The sequence below is a fragment of the Calidris pugnax genome, unplaced genomic scaffold (genome assembly GCF_001431845.1).
Source record: "Calidris pugnax isolate Ruff unplaced genomic scaffold, ASM143184v1 scaffold171, whole genome shotgun sequence".
Taxonomy (NCBI): Eukaryota; Metazoa; Chordata; class Aves; order Charadriiformes; family Scolopacidae; genus Calidris; species Calidris pugnax.
In genome coordinates this window covers 10,128,967-10,154,771 of record NW_015091064.1, presented here as the reverse complement: position 1 = coordinate 10,154,771, position 25,805 = coordinate 10,128,967, and the positions used below count along the sequence as shown (strand labels likewise).

Genomic DNA, 25,805 nt, shown 5'->3' with positions numbered 1-25,805 from the left:
AGTGAGCCCTCCCCAGCCGATGGCGTTGTAGGCTGCAGAGTTGTCCCTGCTCTGACAAACTTCTGGCTCTTCTGCCTTCTGGTCTTTCTGTCCCAGGGACTCCAGGTTCCCCACCCTCTCCTGTCCTCATTTCTTCCTCCCTCTGCCTGTTTCTTTGGGCCGTGCATTCACCACCAGGCAAAATCCCCTTTTGTTTTTTAACAAATCCCAGGACAAAGCCCAAGTCTGAGCCAAAGCCACCCACACGAAATGCTGGGAAAATGTCCCGCACGGTGCAGCTCCTCCCACGGAAAGGATGCTCCGTGTCCCAAGGGGCAGCGTCGATCCCAGGGCAAGGGTTTGGGAAGAGGCAGATAATACATCGTACCCCTGGAGAATTGGCTGCTCAGAGGAGCATTAAAGAAGCAGCATCATTACCAGGTCAAATTAACCTGCTTATATTCAAAGAGCTTTCAGTGAATTAATTAGCTATAGCTAATGCCTTTCATGGCTGGCTCACTACATCTGCCTGGGACACTTTCAGAGCAGGCAGCCAAACTTTTTGCCTTTTCTGCTCTTTCTTTTCTTACAAAAGACAGCAGGTATAGTGTTTTTCACATGTATTCTTTGCTTTGCAAGCTCTATGATAAAGGTTACACATCTCCATGTCTGCCTGAAGCTGAACCAATACAGGACATCTCTGTGGCCACTGAAGTGTCACGAGCACGGATCCAGGCATTCCCTACAGGAGAGGCAGGGGAGGGGGCTACGTCCTTGTGCACAAGCTGAACTGGTGGAACGGTAACTGGTTTTCTTCTTCCCCAGGAGGAGTGTGCTCCCCCACTGTCCTGCCTGGGGGAATGCTGGAAAAGGAAAACCAGGTGTGTTTGCCAGTCCCACCTCTTCTAAGGAAACGTTCCTGGAGGAAACACTGTCCCACAGAGCGTTCCCATGGGCCACGATTTGCATGCATGGTCCAAAGTGCACTGGATTGCACAGGAATCAGGGCTCCAGGACATAAGTTGCGTCCACTGAAAACACAGACACATCTCTTCTTCTGCATGATTCTGTGCAGTGATGCACAGGTGGTCTCTGGTAAAAGGACTCCTTTTTGAGGGGGGTTCTGCATACGTACAGCACCTAGCAAAATAGAATGGCAGTAGAAACTTGGACTAGGTGGTCGTTGTAGTTCCCTTCCAACTGAAATAGTCTACTCTAAAATGCAGGTCCTAATTCACAGCTAAAGCTTCTCTGTGTTATGGACCAGCCCATCACAAATAAATGCTACTTTTCTTCTTATTGAGGTGTTGGAGTGTTACAAAGAGCAACGAAGCTGGTAGGGGGTCTGGAGAACAAGTCTTATGAGGAGCATCTGAGGGAGCTGGGGTTGTTCAGCCTGGAGAAAAGGAGGCTGAGGAGAGATTTTATCACTCTCTACAACTACCTGAAAGGAGGGTGTAGCGAGGTGGGGGGTCTCTTCTCCCAAGTAACAGGTGACAGGACAAGAGAAAATGACTTCAGGTTGCACCAGGAGAGTTTTGGTTTGGGTACTAGGACAAATTTCTTCACCAAAAGGGTTACCAAGCATTGGCACAGGCTGTCCAGGGAAATGGGGGAGTTGTCATCCCTGGAGGTTCTTAAAAGACAGGTAGATGTGGTGCTGAGGGACATGGTTTAGCGGTGATTTTGGCAGCATCGCATTTACGGCTGGATTCAATGATCTTAAAGGTCTTTTCCAGCCTAAAGGATTCTATGATTCCACCAGAGCACCGAGCGATGGAAAATTTACATCTAATTGATCCGTAGCCATTATCCCATGTGTTTATCTGCAAACACTCACCTTGGACAGTGAAAGGAAAAAAGTCAGACTCACTTTGTGCTCAGTTGCACAACTTGACTCTGGAGTTCTACCCTGTGGGTTTCCAGCAAGCCCTGAGCTCGACGGGGCAGGGTCCTGCACGCCCCGGGAGGCGGCTCCTGCCTCCCAAACAGCTTTGATCTCAAGACAAGACAAAGAGCTGGGGTTTTTTTAAGCGCTCTACAAAAGTACCTCTGGGGGTATCCAGCTCCAGTGTGAAAGCATTTCATCTGGGTTTCCAACATGGCAGGGGAATGGTTATGTTTTGAATATAGCCATGAATAATTCAGTTTTCATGAATTTGCCTGACTTCACAAGGACTCGTGCTGTTTTAAGCCTAATAAGCTGTCTTCTTTTCCTGCTTGAAGCAGAAGAGCAGTGGCCCTGAGGAGAATCCCCTGTCCCGGGGAGGAGGTTGCTGCGGGGCAATAGTTGCAGCCCAAGAGAAGTCTCCCCGACGCTGTTGATGCTCTGGGGGTGCCTGGGGTCCGGCCGAGGGGTGCAGGGACCAGGAGGCTGCTGCTGGAGGAGGGCAGGACTCGGTCCTTCTCCCCATCTCACTTCCAGCCACAGGATCACCCCATCGTCTCCCTCCCACCGGAGCTGGCGTTTGGCTGGTCACCAGCAAAGCTGATGGATCTCATTCACACAATCACAGAATATTCATGGTTGGAATCACAGAATCACAGAATCACAGAATCTTCTAGGTTGGAAGGGACCTTAAAGATTATCTTGTCCAACCGTCAACCTAACTGACAAAAATAGACACCCGCACAACAAACAAGGAGCATCATCACTAAACCATACCTCCCAGCACTACATCAACCCGTCTTTTGAACACCTCCAGGGACGGTGCCTCAACCACCTCCCTGGGCAGCCCATTCCAATGCCTGATAACCCTTTTGGTGAAAAAATTTTTCCTAATATCCAGCCTGAACCTCCCCTGGCGCAACTTGAGGCCATTTCCTCTTGTCCTGTCGCCTGTGACTTGAGAAGAGAGACCGACCCCCATCTCTCTACACCCTCCTTTCAGGTAGTTGTAGAGAGCAATAAGGTCTCCCCTCAGCCTCCTCTTCTCCAGGCTGAATAACCCCAGTTCCCTCAGCCTCTCCTCATAAGACTTATTCTCCAGACCCCTCACCATCTTTGTTGCCCTTCTCTGGACCCGCTCCAGCCCCTCAATGTCTTTTTTATGGTAGGGGGCCCAAAACTGGACACAGTACTCAAGGTGAGGCCTCACCAGTGCCGAGTACAGGGGGACAATCACCTCTGGGGCCCTACTCGCCACACTGTTCCTGATACAGGCCAGGATGCTGTTGGCTTATCATCGAGTCCAACCACAACCACCTGCCCCCCAAAATGAGCTTTCCTGCTATTTGGGTGACTCCAACCCTACCGTGGCACTGCAGAGGGGTGCACCATCAAACAGCTCCCTTGGCCTGAGAGCTGTGGGTCCTGCTTCCCCCAGGGGGGAGAGGCTGGTGCTACCGAGCTCTCCATCAGGCGGCTGCCACCGCCATCTGCCGGCTCCTACCTCCTCTGCAAAGCCGTCTCCACCGCCTGGAGCTGCCGGATGGACGCCCTCAGCTCCAAACAGCCGCCTCTGGGCAGTGGGACACCCTCACCCCCGGTTTGAACTGAGGTTTTTGGCCAGGGCTGGTGTCCTGGGTTGAGCGACACACAGGACTAATTTTTCTTTCAGTAATTTTACTTCTCTAACGCTTGGGAAAATTGCATTTTTGGAAGACTCCTACCTCCTCTGCAAAGCCATCTCCACCGCCTGGAACTGCCGGATGGACGCCCTCAGCTCCAAACAGCCGCCTCTGGGCAGTGGGACACCCTCACCCCCGGTTTGAACTGAGGTTTTTGGCCAGGGCTGGTGTCCTGGGTTGAGCGACACACAGGACTAATTTTTCTTTCAGTAATTTTACTTTTCTAACGCTTGGGAAAATTGCATTTTTGGAAGACTCCGGTCTTGTAATATTGTGAAAATATTTACTTTCTAGCCAGCTGCGGTCTGCGGGTTCCAAGGTCTCAGTGTTTTCGAGCTCGCCAGGTGCGGGGACGAGGAGGAGCGAGACCTGGGCACTGACCCAGGCTGGCCAACAGGATTATTTCATACCATGCACCTCACAGTCAATATAAATTAGAAAGTTTGCTGAGGAGTTTCTCTCTGCTATGGTGGCTGTGATGCTGAGAACTCCTTGCCCCGGTGCCGGATCCCTGAGCCCTTCCCTTCCTCCCACCACTCGCAGTGTCCCACGTCTGCTGTCCCTGCTGGGAGTGCACACCTTCCTGCTCATAGAATGGGCTGAGTATGATCCTTGTATATTTTATATTGGTGCCAGGATCAAGATTGCCTCTTTAGCATCATTAATGTTAATTACTCAGTCTGATTCTATTAAATCTGTTTATATTTCAACCCTTGGGTTTCTTTATTCTTTCCTGATTCCCCTTCCCGGGTGGGGAGGGGTCATCAGGTGACAGAATAATTGTCCAAACCACAATAAATTGTTGTGGGTTCTTCAGACCCCAACAGCTGTGCAGTGCCCCCCCTGCCCACCCCCCTCCCCTGGGCCTCCCTGCCCTGAGCCCACCTTCCTGGGAAAAGTGTTTTGGTGTTGCCTGGGGGGTCTTTTGCATTGCAAATCTGTGGAATGGTTTGGGTTTTTTTGCACAAAGAGAACTAAAGGAGAGTGTGGAAAAGAGGGAGGGCGTTGCTGGGCAGGTTGGCAGCAGCTTCCTCGGGGCAGGAGGAGCAGGAAGGCTTGGTGCTGGGGGAAGCTGAGGTGGGACAATCCATCGCAAAGTTGGTGAAGGCGGCGGAGAATTTTTAAGGACCATTTCTGACTCCACAGTGGGTTGGAGTCCAGGCAGCACCAAGGGGATGAAAGGTCACCATATGCTTCTTCACCCACAGTCCTGCTTGTGCCTGGTACACGAGGAGCCCAATACAACATCCCCAGCAGGATCTGGCCCAAACTTTTCATCTCAGTCCAAGGGGCACAGCTCTCTGCCTCTCTGCAGGCGTCAGGGATCCCAGGGACCCCAGTTCTGAGGATATTTGCAGCATCTCCTGGACATACGCTTCACGTCCATTTTCCTCTGCACCTTCTTGCTGTTCATGAGGCACGGCTCCTGCCCACAAGGTGCTCACATGGCCCTGATGGACTGGCATCCACCCTTGGATGGATGTGGCTGCTGGCGGCTCAGCTGGTGTCACCAGGAGTGGCCCTTCAGCCAGGATGGAACCCTGTGGAATTTCTGCAGGCTCTACACATGCTTAATACAGATTATAGGTAAAGGTAGGTGCTTGGCCAAGGGAGAAAGAAGACCATTGGCATCATTTGATCCCTGGGGCAGCTCTCAATCCCTAATTCGGGAGCTGGGAGCAATGGGGTTGTAGTGATGCCCCTTGAGCCAGGGCTCATACCTTCTGCTGAAAATTTGTGTTCATTCTGAAGCCATCTCTTCAGAGGAATCGTGACCTGTCGATGAAGTGTGGCTACCACAGACTGAGCAACAGGAAAAGGGAAAATACCAAACTCTTGCTCTACTCTGTCCATTACTGACACAGACGTGCCATGGAAAATATAGATTACACACAAAAATATAGGCCCAGAACGTACAAACAGAAAGGAAAGGAATCACTGCTGAAAAAAACAACTTCTATTCTGGCATTTCTGAACTTCTGGACAAGCGTCTTTGCTGCTGAGGTGTTGCCCATGTCTGGATTTTAGGTAGGTAATTCAGACACACGAGCCAAGACTTGCACATGCAGGAATTCTCTTTAAATCTACTTCTCATTTTCCCTTTTCTCACAGCCCCCCCGCTGCCTGTCATCTCACTGCGTGAGAACCAGGGCATAGTCCATGAAATTAAACAATAAGAATTAATGGCCAGTCTTCAGAAGGAAAAGATGATCATTTATCTGCCAGACACTCAAGCCACAGGGTTCGCCGCCTCCGAGGACAAATCTGACATGGGAGCTCGATTCTAAAAACAGACGGGCTCCTTCACTACCCATTAGTCTCACTGGCACTGCACAAACCTAAGACCACCCATTTGTTTTATGACCCTGGGTCTGCATCCTTTTTTAGCAAACACCATTCCTTCCTGGGGAATGAGTCACCTACACAAAGACCCTGATGATATTCAACTAATCCATCAATAAATGATAAAGTGCGAGATATAGATCCCAGTAAACTGCTAGACTGAGTCATCCTGATGGGTAAATTTGTCCCAGCCCATCCAAAAGTTTCTAATACCAGCACCAACTGTATAAAGTAAGGGTTTGCCATTGCCTTCCACTCAGCTGAAGCTCTCAGAGGTGTGCACTCCTAAATTAGGTGGATCCGGAGGCACCTGGAGAAACTTAAAGATGAGGCCAGCAGATGCATCCTGCAGTTCAGCAATGCCCGAGAAGCCCGAGTCCTGCATCAGGGGTGGAATAACCCCATGTATCAGCACAGGCTGGTAAGAAGTACCACAGGGTTTTGAACCTGGGGCCAATGATGTTCAGTATCTTCATGGGAAACCTGGAGAATGTGACAAAATGTGCTCTCAGCAGATTTGCGGGTGCTTCAATCCAGAAGCTGGGGTTACACACAGCGGCCTACTTTAGGAGAAGTATGGTCAGCAGATCAAAGGACATCAGTGTCTCTGTAGACTCAACACCTGTGAGGGCACACCTGGAATGTTGCGGCCAACTTTCTGACCCCTCCCAAGTTCAAAAGGGAAGGGGAGGAACTGGGCAGGGTCCAGCAGAGAGCTCCCAAGGTGGTTTGAGGCCAACACATGTCACCTACATGAAGAAGCTGAGGGAGCTGGGCTCGTTGAGACTGGCAAAAAGGGTAAGAGGCAATCAGACAGCAACCTACAGCTCCATGAAGCAGAGGGATGGAGACAACTTCTTTGACAGCAGTAGATGATATCGTGAAGAGCAACAGCCACAAGCTGTGGCTTGAGAGGTTCAGACTGGACTTTGGGAAAATTTCTTTTCCAGGAGGGCAGTGCGGAGAGACGGTGGGCTCCATCCCTGGTGTTTTCCAAGATGTGGTGAGACAGAGTTACAGGTGACCTGATCTAGTGTGGGGAATAGTCCTGCTCCAAGCAGGGAGTTGGATGAGAGACCTCCAGAGGTTGGTTCCAACCCACGCTTTAATGATCTATGATTCCCAGAGTTAGCTGTATTTATTTCATCTCTGAACACAGACGTTCTACAATCCACTCAGTGTGATGACCTGGCGAGCAAATTAGCACTGATGAGAGGCTTCTGATTACTCCCTATGTCCCAGGAAAGGGCAGGAGAGAATGCCAAACCCTCTGCCCTGGCAGTGAACTGATAAGATAAACCCAGCCAATCCAAGCAGGTGAACTGTGTTTCTGCAACAGAGGAAAATTAAAATCATTATGGATTGTGTTCTGGCTCACCCACGGGGAAGTTTCTCCTCAACCACAAACGATGACAATCACTTCAACTTGGGCATATGAGCAAGGCTTATCAGAAAATTACCAAGGGAGGATTTTCTGTACCCTCTCACACACTGTACCATCCTTGACCATCCCCAGGTGTAGCCCATCTCTGGTGCTTCTGAGGAAGTCAGGAGAAGACCCCGAATACATGCAGCTTTGTGCACCAAGGTCAAACTCCTGACTGGTGGCTGCAGGTTGCCAGCTGAAGCCCAGGATTCAGTTCTACTCAGGGTCTTGAGGTGAAGTACAGCTGATACGATTCCCTTGCGTCCAGTTTTCCTCAGAGGCCATGAAAGAAGGGGCTAAGCACAGGTCACAGGGATCTGGAACTTGGGAGACAGACAGGTCCAACATGATCTTACAGCAGGGCCTGTAAACCCCACAGCAGCCACAGAGCTCTGCCCACCATCATACTCGTTACTGTGCTGTATAAATGAAGGGTAAGGACACGCTGCCTCTTCCTGACACTTCCATTGCAAACGTCTGATGATGGAAAGAGAGGTCCTGATTTGCATACGCTGGGATTGAAATAGATAAGCAATCATTTTGAAAAATGAGTGTACGCACATACAAGCACCCACGCATATAGTTAAACCTTTCATCCAAGGAGAGATGAGCCTGATGCTGATTGTTTATGTTCATGCAGTAAAATTTATATGGAATTGTTTTCCTTGGATGAGAAACAGCAACAACCACGTCAACTCACTTCGTTTTAACGTCCATTTTATTGAAATTATCTTGCCGTTCTCTGAGCTTTCAGCATCTCCTTTTGGCATTATAAACACTTGTGCATGCGCACCCGAGGCAACATAAATAAAAAGAACATCTTGTTACAATATCTATAGAAAATGAGATTAGTGCAAAATATGATACTTGCAGCTTTTCAGCTCCCCTATATCCCTATACAAACCAATAACATATAAAGGCTACTTATCCCAAGCATTAAGTCTTTTCGTGTTCATTCCTATTGTTCATATGTCACAGGTGCACAGAGAGAAAGGATGAACTATGTGATAAGATGTTTGACTGGATTTTGGAAGAAACAGTCACACTTTCCACACATTTCCTCTGTGACTTTGCATTTTAGTGGTGCTTCCTTTCTTCCTTATAGAAAATATTTTCTGAGCCTTGAAAGCCAACGTGCTGGGATAAACCAAAAGGGCTGGGCAGCCATAGGCCAGGAGGACGTTGTCTCAGTTTTCATCCCTGGTGGTGGGAGCAACTTCCAGGAACAACTGGAGATGTAAAGTGACTTTCTGTAAAAAGCGAGGGTGGCACTTGAAGCGAACCAGTGGGAAATAAAGAATGACGCCACTGAAAACGAAGAGGATGATGTAGAGGATCTCCATTTGGGGCTGATCAATGATGGGAGCTAACACCAGGTACACAGCTGCCACCAGCACGATTATGGGGATGATAATTGGGACCTGTGAAAGCAAAACAATAGCGTAAAGACTCACATCATCCAGGCCCGCTCCGGGTCTGGACAACCCTGAGACTTCTACAGAAGGCTTTTTAGACTAAACTCTGCTGTGACCTGAGGTATTACCTAGAAATTCCAATTAATCCAGACATCCCACCCCTACTCCAAGGTTGAACACCCTGCAAGAGCTACACCACTACCACACACCTTAACCCCTGGTCTCCTCTGCCCTCCTAGACCTGAAGATGCAAACTACTGGTTTTAGTGCCAGGTTTGTTTCTTGCTCTCCCTGCTGCCTTGCAAGCAAAAGCTGAGCTGTAGACAAAACACACAGCAACTGCACAAATCACATAACTCAATCTTAATGCCCTTGGGCAAAAAGGTTTATTCATGTGTTGACAGATAGGTGGACAGGCAACCTCAAAGGCTTTTTCTTTAAGTCTGGTCACAAAGCATTTAAATTTGAAGCCAACCTCTTTCAAAGGTGAATGAACGCACAACACTAAATGATTTCACAACAAGATGAAAACTGAATGTTTCAGCTGGGATTTTCCAATTTTACTGTTGGCCTTTTGTCCAACACAAGGAGACTGGTATAGACTGAAAGAAATGTTGTCAATGGTTACCTGTGAGGGCATGGAGAAGACCTGCCATTGGCTTCATCTGCCTTAGTGGGATGCTCCACTCTGCTCCCTCCCCACTATGTTTTAATACTCTTGGCACAATGCTAATAAAAATGATTGCTTCCAAACCAAGGAAAATCTTACCCTTTAAATATAAACACACATACAGATTCTGCAGGACATGAGCCATACATTGTCAGTCGACCTGGAACCTTCAGGCATGAGCTTCTCCTAGTTTAGGAAAAGTTGGGCCATCAAGCCAAAGGCTGCAGCAGGATGACATCCTCACAGGACAGGCCTGGAGGACTGGGGGAGTTTTATAGAGCGTATGAAACACTATTGCAGAAACAGAACTTCTTCTCTTTAAGCCCATTCAGCCAACAAGTTGGGTGAAAGTCTTCATTCAGCCTCCTAATTTCAGGACAGAGCCACAGAAGCCAGTGACTGGAAGACTTAATAGAGCACTGCCCTTCTTCATGCTAAGCCCCATGGGCACTCGATATTGCTTTGCACAGCCTGGTGGTGTCAGCCCATCACCTGCCTTCTGGAGGAACCCCATGAGAACCAGGATGTTCATTCAGCTTGTCTCATGGAAAAGTCACCGTCCTGCATGCACGGTCTCATGGGTCAGGTAACTCCTGATTTCCTTCCACTTAGTTGTTTTGTGGGGAACAGACCTGTCCCTGGGCCATCTCAAAGGACTTGGGGCATCCTGGCCAGGTTTTCTGTCCTCTGCAGAGTTCTTACACCTGAGCTTCCCACTCTGAGGAGTGGGACCAAGCTCTGAGACCATAAACAGGTGATTGCTGATCAGAATCATCCTTCATTTTCCTCTTAAATCTCTTAAAAAAAAGGGTATGGTGGATATATTTTCCACAGTGAGGGGGCAGTGCACTATTAGCTTATCAAGATGGAGAATTCAACCTTGAATTACGCCTGTATAGTCACGCTATCTTGCTGCTCACTGATTTTGCTGAGACAAAACATGAAATAAAAAATGAAAGACAACCACACTAAATCTGTAGGCACCCAGCCCCTGTGCTTCCTCTTTCCTCATAATGGTCTTTCAGTCATTTGGGCAATATAGGGAAAGGGTTTTAGGATTTTATGTGATTACCTCACCTTGTAAGATCTTGGCAGCTCTGGTTTCTTGATTTTTAAATACAGAAGACCAGTAATAGTCATGCCATAGAAAAACCACGCTATAAAACTGGGAGGAAAAGAAAGGAAAAAAGAAAAGAAAAAAAAAAAGACAGCATTACATTTGGGGTGAGATCTTCCAGGAATGTCAGACCTGTCTTGCAGATCCCAGATGTTCACGTCTTCAATTAAAAAGAAGAATATTGATATAAATTTAGTAGTTCTTTCATTCGTTTCCTTTCCAGCACAACAATGAGAACTTCAGAATGATCTGAATATTACAGGTTCATTTCAATATGAGGATGAATCACATCCAGTTAAGCATATAGTGACAGAAGCATTCATGCATTGCAAAGATGCTGGTTCCTAAGCTCTTTCTTTCCTTTCTTCCCTTCCTCCCCTCCACAATACTGGTTAGAAAGCAACAGCCCAGGCTCAAAAAGATATTAAAAGGAAATACTTCTAAAACAATGTCAAAACCCAGGAGCACAGGGGATGCAAGGAGGAACGCTGCACATACATACCTGAAAAAGTTCACGATACTGGTGAAGCTCCCCGATAGGACCATTATTAAAGACATAGCAGAGGTAAAGAGCAGGGCAGGGGAGGGCGTGAGGCGTCGCACGTGAGCCATAGACAGAATGTCTGGCTGAAAGCCAAAGCAAAAAACAATATACCATCATATCACGGACTCAGACATCCTTACTCATCCCCCTCCGCTGCTGGGGGGAGCTCTGCCTGCAGCCAGAGCCCCTCTTAATCATCAAATAAGCATCATAATATAAAAGCTGTTCAACTCCGAGGAGTGTAAACATGGAAACCTCCTTCAAGGATATTTTTATTGTGTCTCACTGATTTCATATCGTATGTGCTCAGTTTAGGCATACAAGATGAGGTTTTCAAACTACCAGTGTGACAGACTAAGGCTGAGTCAAATTAGAGCATTCCTGATCATCATCTGGACCTTGTGCATGGTCCCACCCTTCTGTTCTCTGCCACGTCTCTCTGGGACTTGACTTCTCTTGGGCTGACTGGAAAATGAGACAAGGACTACTCCTGAAACATTTATGCAATGAACCAGAACACGGAGAGGATTATTAGCTTCTCCATTGCTTGGTTCATTGGGAAACTTTAATGAGAAAGGCTTCCTTTTTTAAATTTTTTTTTCCTTTTTTATTTCCAACCAAAATATCATGCAAGGACTTCTCCTAGAGCTGAGTGTCTGAGAAAGAGCATACATCTGGTAAGGTCAAATTCAGACCATCTGTGAACTGCTCAGCACAATACAGCAATAATGTCATCATTAAGAGAAGCTGTGGAACCACCAGAACCCAGTAACCACCAACCCAATCATCTCCCCCAACCTGGTCATTCATATACATATAAGATTCCCTCCCATGTACAAGGAATGAAACTGGTGTGGGGTGGTATCCTTCGCACCTGAGAGCCAGAAGGTATGGAAGGAAGGAAAGACCAAAGAAGCAGAAAGCTCCAGGAGGAACACAACATGCCTGCTCATCACAGAGGAGGACAAATGCAGCTCAGCCCAAGTGCTGAGAGGGAGAAGAAGCGTGGGTAGGCATGGAGGGTGCCTGTGAGTGAGGGGGTCTGCAGCAGCAGCAACACTGGGGCTTGTATGCCCAGGTACCAGCATCTGGGGAGACTGGGATGCAGGGGCAGCTACCGGGCAGACCAAGTGTCTGAGTCCCACTGCTGGAGGGACCCATGTTGTACATGTATTTATCTAGATATTTCCCACTAACAGACCCCTGATCAGCCAGAGAGGGGAACCATATGAGGCCCTTGGTGCTGTTTGTGCCAGTGTTTGTGTGAGCACTGAGTGTGCCTGTATGTGTAGATCTGTGTGGCCTGCTTTCTGTATGTGTATATATACATATGTATATGTGTATACATATGTTGTATACTAGTATTTGTGTGTGTGTGCCTTTGGGAATACACGCTGAACTTACTGGTCGGACCAGGGAGCACTGAGCTGCAGTAGCCTGACCTCCGTTGGGCTACCAGATCTGGCCCCACCTAACAAAACCAATTAAAAACCCCAGCTAGGGGAGATGTAAGGCTCGGTGTCACCTTGTAATTGCTACGAAGCTTGAAGAGCAGAGATATCCTACACAGTATCTGAGCTAGACTATCCCATGGGAAGGCTAGAACACCCCAAGACCAGCTTATGTAGTCATTATGGCCTGCAAAGGCAGCTTGCCAGTGCTGGGCTACCTGCCCAGTGGGAGCAAGGGTGCCTCACAACACGCAAGCACGGCCAGGCTTCCCCTCCCTGGCGGGTATATCAGCTCCATCACCCCAGAGCCTGTGCCAGGTGCTCCAATACAACAGCATTTCAGTTGTTTGTTTCAAGGCTGTTCTTAAAATTCAGGCTAGATGTGATTATGTATCCTTCTGAAATTGCGTGGCTGAGGAAGTCAGGAGACACCATATACATTGCATTTGAAAAAGATGGGGAAGAACATATTCAAGGAAGAAACTAACCACTGAAGAGCTATTGCTCTACCAACTCAACATACACAGAGATTTCCTCTCTGCTTTAGTGTCACAAAAGGGTAAAGTTGCTCAAAAAAAAAAACCCAGACCCATTATTTTTTTTTTTTTGTCCTTACCATATGGCCTTCCCTTGCAGCAATGTAGCACACACGGCCTCCGCTGAAGAACGTGCCGTTCGACGACCCAAACGTAGACAGTGCCACTGACAGGGAGATGAGCCATGCCCAACTGCCCAGGACTTTGTCCCTGCGGTGGAAAAAAGCACAACACCCAGCTCAGAGGTGTATCAAACACTCATCCTAGACCCAGACAGGTTTCTTCCCTCCCTTATTCCCACTGAAATTTTTTCCAAAGCCTTTCGGATGATTTAAAGCCTTCTTCCAGTTCCCATAATATTTAGTCACCAGTAACTTTGTCTTGTCCAGAAAAGGCAGCTTTTCTTCCTGCCTGGTGCATATATATCTACATCTGTCTATATCACCAGGCCACACAAAGCTGTCACAACAGGCAAAGTCCCCTTGTTGTGTACAGATGCTGTGGCGTGAATCCTGGAGATATTGCTATTGCAGCCAACAGTATTAGCTTGGAAATCACAGAAAAATTTTTCCCACCAGATCTGAAGAAACATCCCACATTATAAACCCTTCCCCAGTAAGAATTTAACCCTGTAAACCCATACGCACATATTTCTGCTACTCTGTGAATCTGGCTTAAGCCAAAGCCATTGTTTGAATTTCAGAAGGTTGGTTCTACAACATGTTCAGACATTTATGGTCTGCTTTCTCCATAACAGAAAAAGGAGCAGGGTTACAGCAGAGTTCAAGGTAAATATTTGGAAGATGTGATAAACTTCTCACCTCAAAGTGAAGCTTGTCTTCTGGAATGAAGCAGCGTGAAGAATATTAATAGAGTAATAGATGCTGGTGTTTGGGGTAATTATCACATACACACACACACACACACAAACAAACACACTGTTCATCTCATTGGCAAAAATCCAAAATTCAAAAGTTTTTTAGAACACTTGATATTTCTGCTTGAATTGTATGACTTTAAGAGATACGTACTCTTTTTTTACTGTCACCTGTCCCAAACGTTCAAAAATCAAGTGTTGGGCTTCCCAAAATCATGGAAGCCCATCTACCACAATAATTTCAAAAATGTAATTTAGAAGCTTAATATCTGGGTCATGATCCTTCAGGCTTCAAGTTATTAAGCTAATTGCAATAACCGGAACTAAAAATTCTCCCTTTTTCAAAGTGATGGAATCTGGGCATCTCCTATGATCGTGCAACTCCATAAACACAAGATCTCAAGGGAAACAATGTGTATCACAAAATTAATAATGAAATATTTAGCAACTATGTATTCTGCTACTGTAAGATTGGTGCTTTGCTGTTTGGACTCTGAATGTGAACAACAGGGGCTACTGAGGGTCACCTCTTACAAGCCGACTGAGATCTGCAGCTGCTACTCAATCCCTGGCACCAAAGAAATGCTGGGGAGAGCTTCACAAGCTCCTCTTGTGGCTGCATCTCTCGTCACTGAACAACGTTTCTCTCTGGCAGTTTTCTTCTTATGTGGGGAATAAATGCATTTAAATGTGATATGTCCTCCTCTGGCTTCTTTATCTTCCTCCCATCCTTCATTAATGGCCTGAGCAGCTGAATCTCTTGCTGGTGAACCACAGCCATTACGCCCTCCTCACTCAGCCCCTGGTTATCTACCTGTCCTCCAGGCTTTTGAGTGCCTGGTTGCTTCCTGGTTGCCAGTTCAATGTTTCTTCTTAAATGGCACTCTCGGTATGAAAAGGTTAATCAGGCAGGAAAAGAAGATGTGTTAAAAAGGAGGAAGCTCACAAATAGCTTGTTAATCAGGAGCGATGGGAAAGGAAGTGAAGAGGAAGTTCATGACACTGGAGCTTAGTGAGGCTTTGTAACCAGTTCAAACAAAGCACTAGACCTTTAAAAGCTCCTGCTAATGATGACATGAAAGGCTGTTAAAGAACACATCCAGCAGTGATCAGTCAGATCTTCAAGCTGGAGAGATCTTGTGAAATGCACACAGAAGCAAAGCCTCTGCTGAGTTTTTAGGAAGAAGATGAGCAAGCAACATAATCTCTGGATATCCTGTGCCATGGTTTCTGCGAGACAACTCATTTAGGGCTATCATGGATTCTGTGTCTTTGGAAATATTTAGAATAAAGCTGGATGTTCTGGTGGAAGATCATCTGGTTAGAAGTCGATGGTCCCTACATCTCTCATGATGGTCCCTTCCTACTCTTCCTAAAATCCTTGTCCTGCACAGAGCCTGTTAAAACCACCAAACACTTCAGGATGAGAGAACGTACAAATAGTTTCCGTGCAGCTCTAGAAAAGCAAAAGCCAACTTAAATATACAATTACTAGGGGCTACCCAACCTGCGTATAACACTTCTCCTTCTCAAAGGTGTTGCAGAGACCAGTGTCATTTTCCATTTCCCCTCAGATGGAGAAACTGAACCAAAAGATTCTGGTCTGGTCTAATTACCAGGTGCCAAGTGGACAGGATTCACAAGTTGGCTCCTGTCTCACTCCCAAGCCACTGCCACTGCATTAGTGGGGCAGCACATTGTCCTTTCCACTCTTCTGGAAATACCTAATGTGGGGCATCTCTCAGTCCCCAGGTATGGATATGGACCCACGCCGCATCCTCAATATTTGTGGGGAGATGCTCTTGGTGTGCACTTCACCCCCCTTTCCATAAGCTGGAGGGGAGCCGCAGGTTCCCAGTGGGAATGAATGGGAATGGGGAGTAATCTTGGCAGCCTTGGTGCACCTTGGAGACCGTGGGCCAGTCGAGGCTGATCAGCCTTGGCCTTTGGTGGGGGAAGGCTAGGCGCTGCCCTCAAGGTGACAGCGTGGTCCCCTGTAACATGATTTGAGAGGTCTTCCTGGCCCAACCAATGCAGTGCTGTTATTCCCGCTGGGAACAGCACCTAAAAAACCTTCTGAAGCTCAGGAGACAACCTGTCTTTTACAGGATGACATTGGCTGTGTTGCCACAAGCAGAGCTCACCCCCAAGTGACGGCCACAGCTCCAGAAGACAGCACTTCAGACGGAGTCATGGCTGCCAAGTAGCTCACATTGACCAGCAAATACAGGCACGTGACCAAAGGAATGGCAATCATCACAGCTCTGGGAAGGGTCACCTGGAAAAGGAATGACAAGAGTGTTAGGTGCAGCACATTTATGCCTGCACTGGGCTTTTTTTGTTTGTTCTGTCTTTGCCACCACCCATGTCTCTCATTCAAACTCCTTCACCCACTAAGCTTTTCCACAGAACAAGACTTAGATGCAGATTTTCCACCAGTAAAATCCCAAAGATGTCAGGCAAACAGTAAGGCTGTACATTTCAAAAGCTAGTCTTTGAAAAAACAAACAAACAACAACAAAATAAAACCCAAATCTTATTCGAAACCACTTTGGTTCACAGCTGCCCAAGATGTCTGTTGCACACTTCTTGATGACTTTAATATTGATTTATTTGTTACTAGTGGGCGATGTCTCCTGGTGTGCTGCATCTTCCCATCAACATCCCACTGACAAGGATGAAGTACCAGTACATAGTATTTACCTCCTCTACAGGCTAAATCCAAGCAGGGCAACACAAATGGAATTTGCTCTGGGAAGGAATTTTTTTATATATCTTTTTTCCTAGTGAGAGGATGCTGCAATCTTGGAACACCACAGATCATTTTAAGGCTCAATAAAATCAGCTTTTTACATTACTTAGTACCTTATGCATCTGAAAGCACTGGAAAAAAGCTACTAGTAGGGTGATCATACAGGAACTATACATCTGAAAACCTGAAATATCGATTTTTTGCATTCCTCATTCCCACTGTTGGACAAGACAGAGCAATTCCTTACGTTGATGCCTCCACCCCACAAAGGCCTGAATATCAGCACTCATGGTCCTGTGGGAGAAAGTGCCACCTGACCCTAGGATCTTTGCTGCCATTTAGGTTAATATTTAACTGTGTATTTCCATTTAATCTGTACAATCTTGTGTGCTGCACTGAAAGAAAGCACACACATAGCTTTTTTTCCAGTCAATGGTGTATTTTAGTGCTTTCTTGTAGGCAAGCTGTTATTTTGCTTAGAGACTATTCATTTTTATCCTTTCTGGATACATCCGTAGGAGTCTTACCCCGGATGCCAGAACAAGCCAGGAGGAAAGCTCAGTAGTCTTTCCTCGACACTCTAATCCCTTGATTACCCCTCTTAACACCATCATAGATAGAATCAAACATATTAGCAGCAGGATTAAGTAAGTCAAACCCAGCTCACTCGCTCACCTCAGGCTTCTTCAGTTCCTCAGTTACATAGTTCAGGTTGTTCCACCCATCGTAGGACCAGAGTCCCTGGTAAAAGGCCACTCCAACTGCCCCGATACCCGCAGTCGTGTTTTGAAAAGCATTTTGAAAACTCTGAGTTTGTCCCTTGGCAAGCAGCACCACTCCTCCCACCACGATCACCAGCAACGCCAGGAGTTTGGCAGCTGTAAAAACGTTCATAATGGACGTGGCCAGCCTCACGTTGAGGCAGTTGATGACAGTCAAAAGGAGGATGCAGGCAGCAGCTGTGCATTTGACGACAACCTGTGGAGATGAGCACCCCGGGTAGAAGGGCGCAACGGCGTATTCGGCGAAGCTCAGACAGACAGCTGCCAACCCCGCCGGCCTCACCAGGATAACAGAAGTGTAGGCGAAAAGGAAAGCAGGAAAAGAACCAAAAATCCTCAAGATGTAAATATATTCTCCTCCAGACTCTTTAATTACGGTTCCAAGCTCAGCGTACGACAAGGCTCCAAACATGGCCAGGAGGCCACAGGCTGCCCAGATAAGCAGGCTGCTGGCAGGGCTCCCCATATGATGTAGCACCCACTCAGGGGACATAAAGATGCCCGAGCCTATCATAGTGCCTGCAATTAATGACACTCCACTGATCAGGCCAACCTCTTGCTTCAGTCTTAATTTCTCCTTCCCTTCACTCGGATCTGTGGATGAAGGAGGTGAATCTGTTGTCTTCCTTTTCCTCATTGTGGAACTGTCAGGAGATGTTGTTCAGCGAAAACGTGGAGCAAAACTGAGGCATTTGACTAAAGACTATCTCAGGCTTTCAGGGTTAAGTTAATAATTATTAAGTCACGCTGAACACTGTCAAGAAATACAAACACCTTCCTCATTTTGCATTCTTTCATTACCCATTTTATCTCGTTAATTTATGATGCCTCAGATCCTGCCAAGACTGATTACCTTTGAATCTCAGTGCAAGCAATGGCAGTGGATAGCATTCAGCACCTCACTGGACTGTGTCCCTCATTACTGCTCCTTTCAGTTATGGTTCAAACGGCATCTGGAATAAGGATCAGGTTGGCACAATCCCCGTGCAAATCTGTACTTTATTCTTTGATTAACAGTCACTGCTCAAGCACCTGCTTCAGAGCTCAGTCCTATTTTCATTCCCCACTAGAAAGCGATCAAACAAACCTGTCAACCAATGGGCTTTGCTCAATGGGGAACATTTCCAGTGTCAAAGACACAAAAATGTTCCACTGAAAACAGTTCAGAGACTGCTTTTCTGCACAATAGTAGGGACCAATTCTGGGGTGGTTTTTTTTTTCAAATTTTAGAAAGTGTTGGAGAAGAATGAAAAGGCTGTAATTACATTCTTATTGGGCCCTTTTTGCCATTGTACATGAGGTAAGCACATTCTCACCTACCATGACCTTCAGAGGACTTTGTCACCGCTCATCACATACACATTTCAGCACACAGTTGAGAGAAACGTAGAGGTACAAGCTCTTGGAAATGCCACTGACCCCTACTTAGATAATTAACAGACAAAATTTCAGACTTTGGGGAGGATTCTACTATGAATCTGAATACTGTTACAGTGCATGTATTTTGTGATCTGTGATCTGTAGGAAGTATTGAGCAGAAGGGAATGTCCATATGGATTTCTTTGAACTTCAACTAAACTATACTGACTGCATCTGTAAAGAAGGAGAGTTACTGTCCTTGGTGGTCTCTTGCAGACTTCTGTTGTGATAAGTACCAGAAATCAGGAGTAAGACCTTCCCCGGCCCTTCATGGAAACAGCAGACCTTGAGTCTTGAAAACTATCTGTCCTCAGTCATTTGAGCTAAAAAATAGCATAAATATAAACAGAAAAGTATTTTTATTGTTTGTCTAAAAATCCCTTCTCTTCTAAATCATTTAGATTTCTCTGCTTACTTTAAAAAAAAAAAAATCATCTTGCTAGCTTTGCAGTTTTTCTGCAAGAAGAGTCCAAGATAACTCTTGGACTCAGCAAAACTCATGGGCCTGTAACATACATAACAACATATACAAGTCACATAATTTCTCATGCTAAAGCAAATGAAGTTGCACAAATCAGGCTGACGGCCTTTAATTTCTTCAAAGAAGCAAAACAAGAACTCAAGTCTCATTAAAGACTATGAGTTTTTTACAGTATAAATCTTATTGATATATGAAGAAAATAATGAGAAAAGTTTGGGGGGTTTGTAAGGGACAGCAGAAGCTATTCCTAACACCAACTCACTGGTATTCACTAGGAAATGGATCCCAGCTGGATTTTTTCTGATTTCAAAGTCACTTACAAAAATTCACAGCTGATCAAACTGTAACTTTAACAAGGAGTGAAAGTTTACTACTTCATCTGCATCAAGTAGGCTTTTTAAGTCTTCCGAGCAAATTCTGAGAATAACCATACACACCTTGTACCGCAAGGACGCAAGTGAATGCATTTCAAGTTAATGGTTTGCAAAGTGCTTGAGAACTTGGAGGGAGGCATCCCAGTAATGCAGAGAATTTTCTTTACTTCTCCTAAGTGACAGTGCTCTTCTTGTTGGCTGGTTTAGCGATTTGTAGCACATTCTTTTTCAAGTTGCTAATCACAGTGTTAGGCTATCAGAGGTCTAAAGGTCTGTTTTTTTCTGTGCTGTACTTCAGTGTGCATCCACACATGTATCATGTATACCAATCCTAATTGAGAAGGCATTCACAAAATACAGTTAAATCAATGCTAAAGGAAAACTTAAGATGACTACAGGTAGTTAAGTATCCTACTAGTAAAGTTACAGATACATTTCCACAAGGGTTCTGTTTTAATGAAGGAGCTTCTTTTCTAAAGTGTAAATGCAAGGTTATTGGAGGGCCTGAGAGTCTCTTTTCAAACCTTCACAGTGACTGCTCTTAGAAATAAAAAAAAAAATTAATCTAATGTTGTAGAAGGAATCGGAATTCTTCAAATTTGATCATGTCAAAAAAATTTCTGTAGAACCACTCAGATAACAAGGATTAATTAACTGGTACATTAATAGATTCACTCACTTCCTAAAGGGAGGTCTATTTCCAATCCCAGGACCATTGTTACTCAGTTCTAACTTCTTCTACCTAAAGTGATAATGAATCTAATTAATCATGGTAAGAACTTGAGGCTATTCCTGTGGAAGCTAAGGCAGTCTGATTGCTTTAGATTTTTTTCCCATTGACTCATTCTTTTTTTGACTGGTATCATCAGTAAGGAGCAGCCATAAGATATTTTAGTCAAATGGATTGTCCCAATTATCATTTGTCAAAACTGCCTATGTCAAAGGGCATCTCACTGCTCCCCTTCAAAAGATGTGTATGAGGAGGAATAAAAATAAAAGTACTGCTTCTTATGTGGAAGAGCAAAACTTTTTGCTCAAGCTGTCACATAATAAATCCCCTACTTAAACAACTCTCACTTTTCATTTACCTTTGACATTGCAATGGGTGGTTGCCATCTACTGGTCTCAAAACAATAAGGCAGCTTTGTCTGGTGAAACTCTACATTTGGGTTTGATATTTTGCATTACTGATTAAAAAGAAACCCTACATTAAGTATTAGTTCTTCAATATTAATTAACAAAAATAGAGAGTGAATTACAATTCTTTTTAATGTGTCTAGGGCTATTTTTATCCCGGCAATAACTACAAGGACTAGAGAAAGCTGATTTAAGGTAAAGGCCAATGTCAGTGGTTAAGAACTAGACAAAACATGTGGGCAAATATTTTGCAATATTTAATTTTAGGTCTCAGGAGTGGTATTGGGAACACAGTTATGGGTTTGGCTTCCCAGTCCCATGCTTGGGAAAGAGTTATAAATCTTAGAATGGGGATTAAAAATAACCCACAATCCGAAGATAGAGTAGCCAAAGCCATTGCCAGCAACTTTCTTCAGAGGCAGACACCAATATTTTACTTACAAAACTGTGCAGGGATTAAGATTTTGTTTTTTAAAGTACAAAAAAAATACTAAAACCAAAACCCAAGTTCTATGAGATGAACTAAGTGCTAGAGATTCACCCAGGACGTAAGATGTGGGTTCAATGGCCTCTGCTTGAGAATGTGGAAACCCACAAATCCAAGCTGAATACCCTCATGTTCCCTGTCACGTTACAACAGCAGATCTGAGCCCAGGGGATTGAGAAGGAATCTAAAAACCAAGAATTTGCTGTAAGTTGAATCAGTGGTTCCTGTCCAGCTCCGAGGGCAGCCAGCAGCGGCGCCACTGGAAGGTGAATTTGGGGCTCCCCACTCTCACTCAGTAAGGGCTCAGCATGTCCTGGTTCTGCAACTATGAAACTTTGAAAGATTTGCTTTTGTTTTCCAGATCTCCTGCATGAAAATGTATTTGGTATCCCACATGGTGCCAATCAGATACCGAATATTTTGTTCAGTTATCTTACCGCATTCAGGAGGAAGCTACTAGTGTGGCACCTCATGTCCTCTGGGCTGCTCTGTGGGGCCGGGCACAGGGCAGTAACGGTCCCGCTCTTACACGTTGCATGGGTGTACCCTTAAACGAAAGAACTGTTACAGAAAATAGTGGTGGAATAACAGAAAACAAGAACTACAGCTGAAAAGAAAGTAATTACAACGTTCGCGAGTACTGACCCCAGCGCTGCCTGCAAGGGTCAGGAGATGAGACTTAAAGTTTAGTTTCCAATAATTTTATTTTTATTAGAAATGTTTATAATAAAACTAGAAAAGATAATGCTGCTTCTGATATGATTAGAGCAGCATTCTGAAACTAAACAGGGAAATATGAATTGCATTTTTACTACTAGACACTGCAAACATTAGAAACCAATACAACAAGAGAAGGTCCCAAGTGAAGATGATCTCAGTCTTCAGCCTGAGAGCAACAGAAATTTATTCCCAAAGCTGGTGGAGCAGTGACTTCACTAAAAAAAAATTAAAAAAAAAAAACAAAAACAGAAAAAAAAAAACCCCAGCACTACAAAAAACCAACAGTCTTAGACTGATGCAGACTCCAGGGTTCCCCATTTGGGCACCGCAGGCAGCTACTGCACCAAATGCCATTGCTTCATTTTCTTTCACCCACTGAGGGAATATTATACAAATTTCTTCCTTCATTCCTGGTTCCATATTGCCTGATTTTATGGCTCTCTATATACACAGTGTATAAACATGTATATACACAGCATTCCAAACCTGTCCTGGTTTTTTTTTCTTTCCCTAGAAGTGCTTTAAATTAGCCTCAACAATTTCTTTGCGTTTCTTTTTACTCTTAAGAACTCCTTCTAAATTTTGGAATTAATTTTTAACTTATTTAATAGGTTTAATTCAAGATTAGATTATCTTGTCCTGTGTGAAGTCTGTTTTGCAGAATCATTATCAAATGAATGCTGTCATTTTAAATAACAGAATATGAACAAACAATTTCATTAAAACTTTCTACTGAGCAAGATGAAAAATGGAACTAAAACATGGCTATATTTTCAACTCTGAAATTCTTTTTTATCCATGAAATGCATTCCTACATTTATGAGTAGATGTATAATAATACCTTCACTAACACTAAATAGTTTTATTACTTTTAAAATGAACTTTTACAACACATCCTTAGAGGTTAACCTATAACTTTACATTCACTGTGTTAAGTATCATTCTATAATTAAAGAGTGTCCTCTGTATGATTCTTGTCAAAAACATAACCCTGTATATAATTCCAGTTTTTCTTAGGTGAAAAGGGAACATAGTAACTGAAGGTAGTCAATTTAGCACATTAAAATTTTCACCCAAAGTGATGGCTATCTTTTAATGAAACTCTGGAGCAGAAGTGACATGGAAGGCCCAAAGAATGCAGCTCCTTCCCCAGGCCACCTCACTGCTGCCAGACAACATCTTCCTCCCAACAACCAGAACCACCTCTTCTCTTCTTCTTAATCGCTGGGGCAAAAGGGAAGGAGCATCCAGCTTTGGTAGCGCAGTAGAGCATAGTAGAGCTATACGTGGGGGACAAGCAAAGACACTCAGAGAATTGTAGGCAGGAAGAAAAATAGGGCAACATGGCTTATAGAATCATAGAATCATAGAATCATTGAGGTTGGAAGAGACCCTTGGGATCATCGAGTCCAACCATCTACCCTACTCTACAAAGTCCTCCCCTACACCATGTCCCTCAGTACCGCATCTAAACGTCCCTTAAACACAGCCAGGGACGGTGACTCAGCCACCTCCCTGGGCAGCCTGTTCCAATGCCTGACCACTCTTTCCGTGAAAAATTCCTTCCTAATGTTCAATCTAAACCTCCCCTGTTGGAGCTTGAAGCCGTTCCCTCTCGTTCTATTGTTAATTACCTGTGAGAAGAGACCAGCACCAACCTCTCTACAGTGTCCTTTCAAGTAGTTGTAGAGAGTGATGAGGTCTCCCCTCAGCCTCCTCTTCCTCATACTAAACAGCCCCAGCTCCTTCAGCCGCTCTTCATATGATTTGTCTTCCAGGCCCTTCACTAGTTTCGTTGCCCTCCTCTGCACTCGCTCCAGCACCTCCAGATCTCTCTTGTATTGAGGTGCCCAAAACTGGACACAATACTCGAGGTGTGGCCTCACCAGTGCCGAGTACAGGGGCACAATCACCTCCCTACTTCTGCTGGTCACACTATTTCTAATACAAGCCAGAATGCCGTTGGCTTTCTTGGCCCCCTGGGCACACTGCCGGCTCATATTCAGCCGCTTGTCAATTAGAACCCCCAGGTCTCTTTCTTCCAGGCAGCTTTCCAGCCACGCTTCCCCCAGCCTGTAGTGCTGCATGGGGTTGTTGTGGCCCAAGTGCAGCTCCTGAAAGTTTTCTGGGCTGCCTCTGCCTGTTTGCTTTCTCTGGTCCCAGCACGGAGTGCAGGGTGGGGCTGGGTAGGCTTATCCCCGCATCCCACCGACTGCTGTCAACACGCGTGGGGCAGATGACTCTCTCACCGCTTGGTCCCCACACTGGGGTGGGAGGTGCTCCAGCAGCTGGCCAGGGCCAGCACAAGGTCAGGCTTAGCCGCTACGTTCCCAAAACACTTTGTTTGTGGAGTAGGTATGGGCTGTACGATGGCCTCTGGGCCACGCTCAGGGCACCGGGAAGTTGATCTCCTGGGATAAAGGGGACAATGGACAAGGGGGCTCAGCCTGTCTCTGTGCCAGCTACTGCATAGCTTCTCAAAAAGCTAGGACAAGGGATTAATTTTAAGACTCTGTTTAATTATAACCTCACTCTGGCTGCCAAATATCAAGGAAAAAAAAAAAAAAAGTGTTTGCCTGGAAAAGTCACGTAGGTTACGATGCTCTCATATCTCTGGCTGGTGCTTCATGAATTTGTAGAAAACATGTATTTTGCAGCTAATGCTTCATCTTGTACAATTTTACCAAGGGAAAAACTAATGATCTCAGGAAGATAGTGATATGTTAAGACTGTAACTGCTCCCATCTGTACGCTTTGGTTAAAGTTATAAATAGATATGAATAAAAGGAAGGATGAAATGGATTACCCATCTTTTCTCAGCCTTCCAGGGGAAATACGTGTGGGAGATGGGGAACAGGTTCTAATTTCATTTGGTAAATTTTCATTTGAGATTGTATGAAGAAAGGAACTGCTCTTAAAGGCTTGGAGGACTCTTTCTGGTCCCAGATCATAGTTTCCTAATCGCTCTTGTCAGTGATGCAGTCAAGTGATGCAGATAAATTAATGATGTAACGATGATGGCCCAGAATCACTCTGAAGGAGCATTGTTCTCTTGAATGCAAATCGGATGAATCTACAGGTGTTGTCTTCTAATTCTTAGCCCTTAGCCAAAATAGGTGGAAAGGCACTCATATTTACACACATAAACTTCCTGTTTTGCAGTCCACTAACAGGATGTGTTACGAGGGAAGAAGAAGTTTTCCAGCTGAACTGGATTTCCGTCCGGAGCCAGCTCAAGCCAGTAGGCAAAGCCAGCAGGGGGCTGGAGGGTGCAGTCTGGTGCCTACTTTTCCTGTGCCGGGGAAATGGGAATCATTTCTTCCCATTTGAACAGCTGATCTCTGCTTCCCACTCGCAAAGCTCTTTGCTCCCAGTGTTATGGGAACAGCAAAGGTACAGCTGGGTGGGTGGTGGGTTCCTCCCCCAGCAGCTCCCGCAGGAAAACAAAGTGCTGCTTGTCCTTCTTGTCCTGCTTTTTCCATTTTCTGGTAGGGACACAGGCTCACCCATGGGTCCCCACCCCAGCAATGCTGGGTGTGGAGGCACAAACGGGTGTTGGGCCCTGATAGGAGATTAGCTGCAGCCAGGGGTCCTGTTCTGCAAGGGAGGGAGGGCTGACTCAGAAACGGAACTTGACTTTTTGGCAATATTAAAAAATACATTATTTCAGCCAGATGGGTTTTTTGGTTTGTTCTGTGTTTGACTAGCTGCCTAGGAAGAGGGAT

General features: G+C 45.4%; 1 protein-coding gene across 1 annotated transcript; it reads right to left on the bottom strand.

Moving 5' to 3' along the window:
• Positions 1–8,175: 8,175 nt before the first annotated feature.
• On the bottom strand, positions 8,176–18,402 carry LOC106896672 (b(0,+)-type amino acid transporter 1-like). Its single transcript, XM_014956812.1, has 7 exons — positions 18,316–18,402; positions 17,356–18,216; positions 16,073–16,206; positions 13,132–13,261; positions 11,023–11,147; positions 10,481–10,568; positions 8,176–8,739 (listed from the first exon to the last, which is right to left on the bottom strand). The coding sequence occupies exons 2-7, from the start codon at positions 18,097–18,099 to the stop codon at positions 8,506–8,508; spliced, it is 1,455 nt and encodes a 484-aa protein (XP_014812298.1). The 5' UTR covers positions 18,100–18,216; positions 18,316–18,402; the 3' UTR covers positions 8,176–8,505.
• Positions 18,403–25,805: the final 7,403 nt, after the last annotated feature.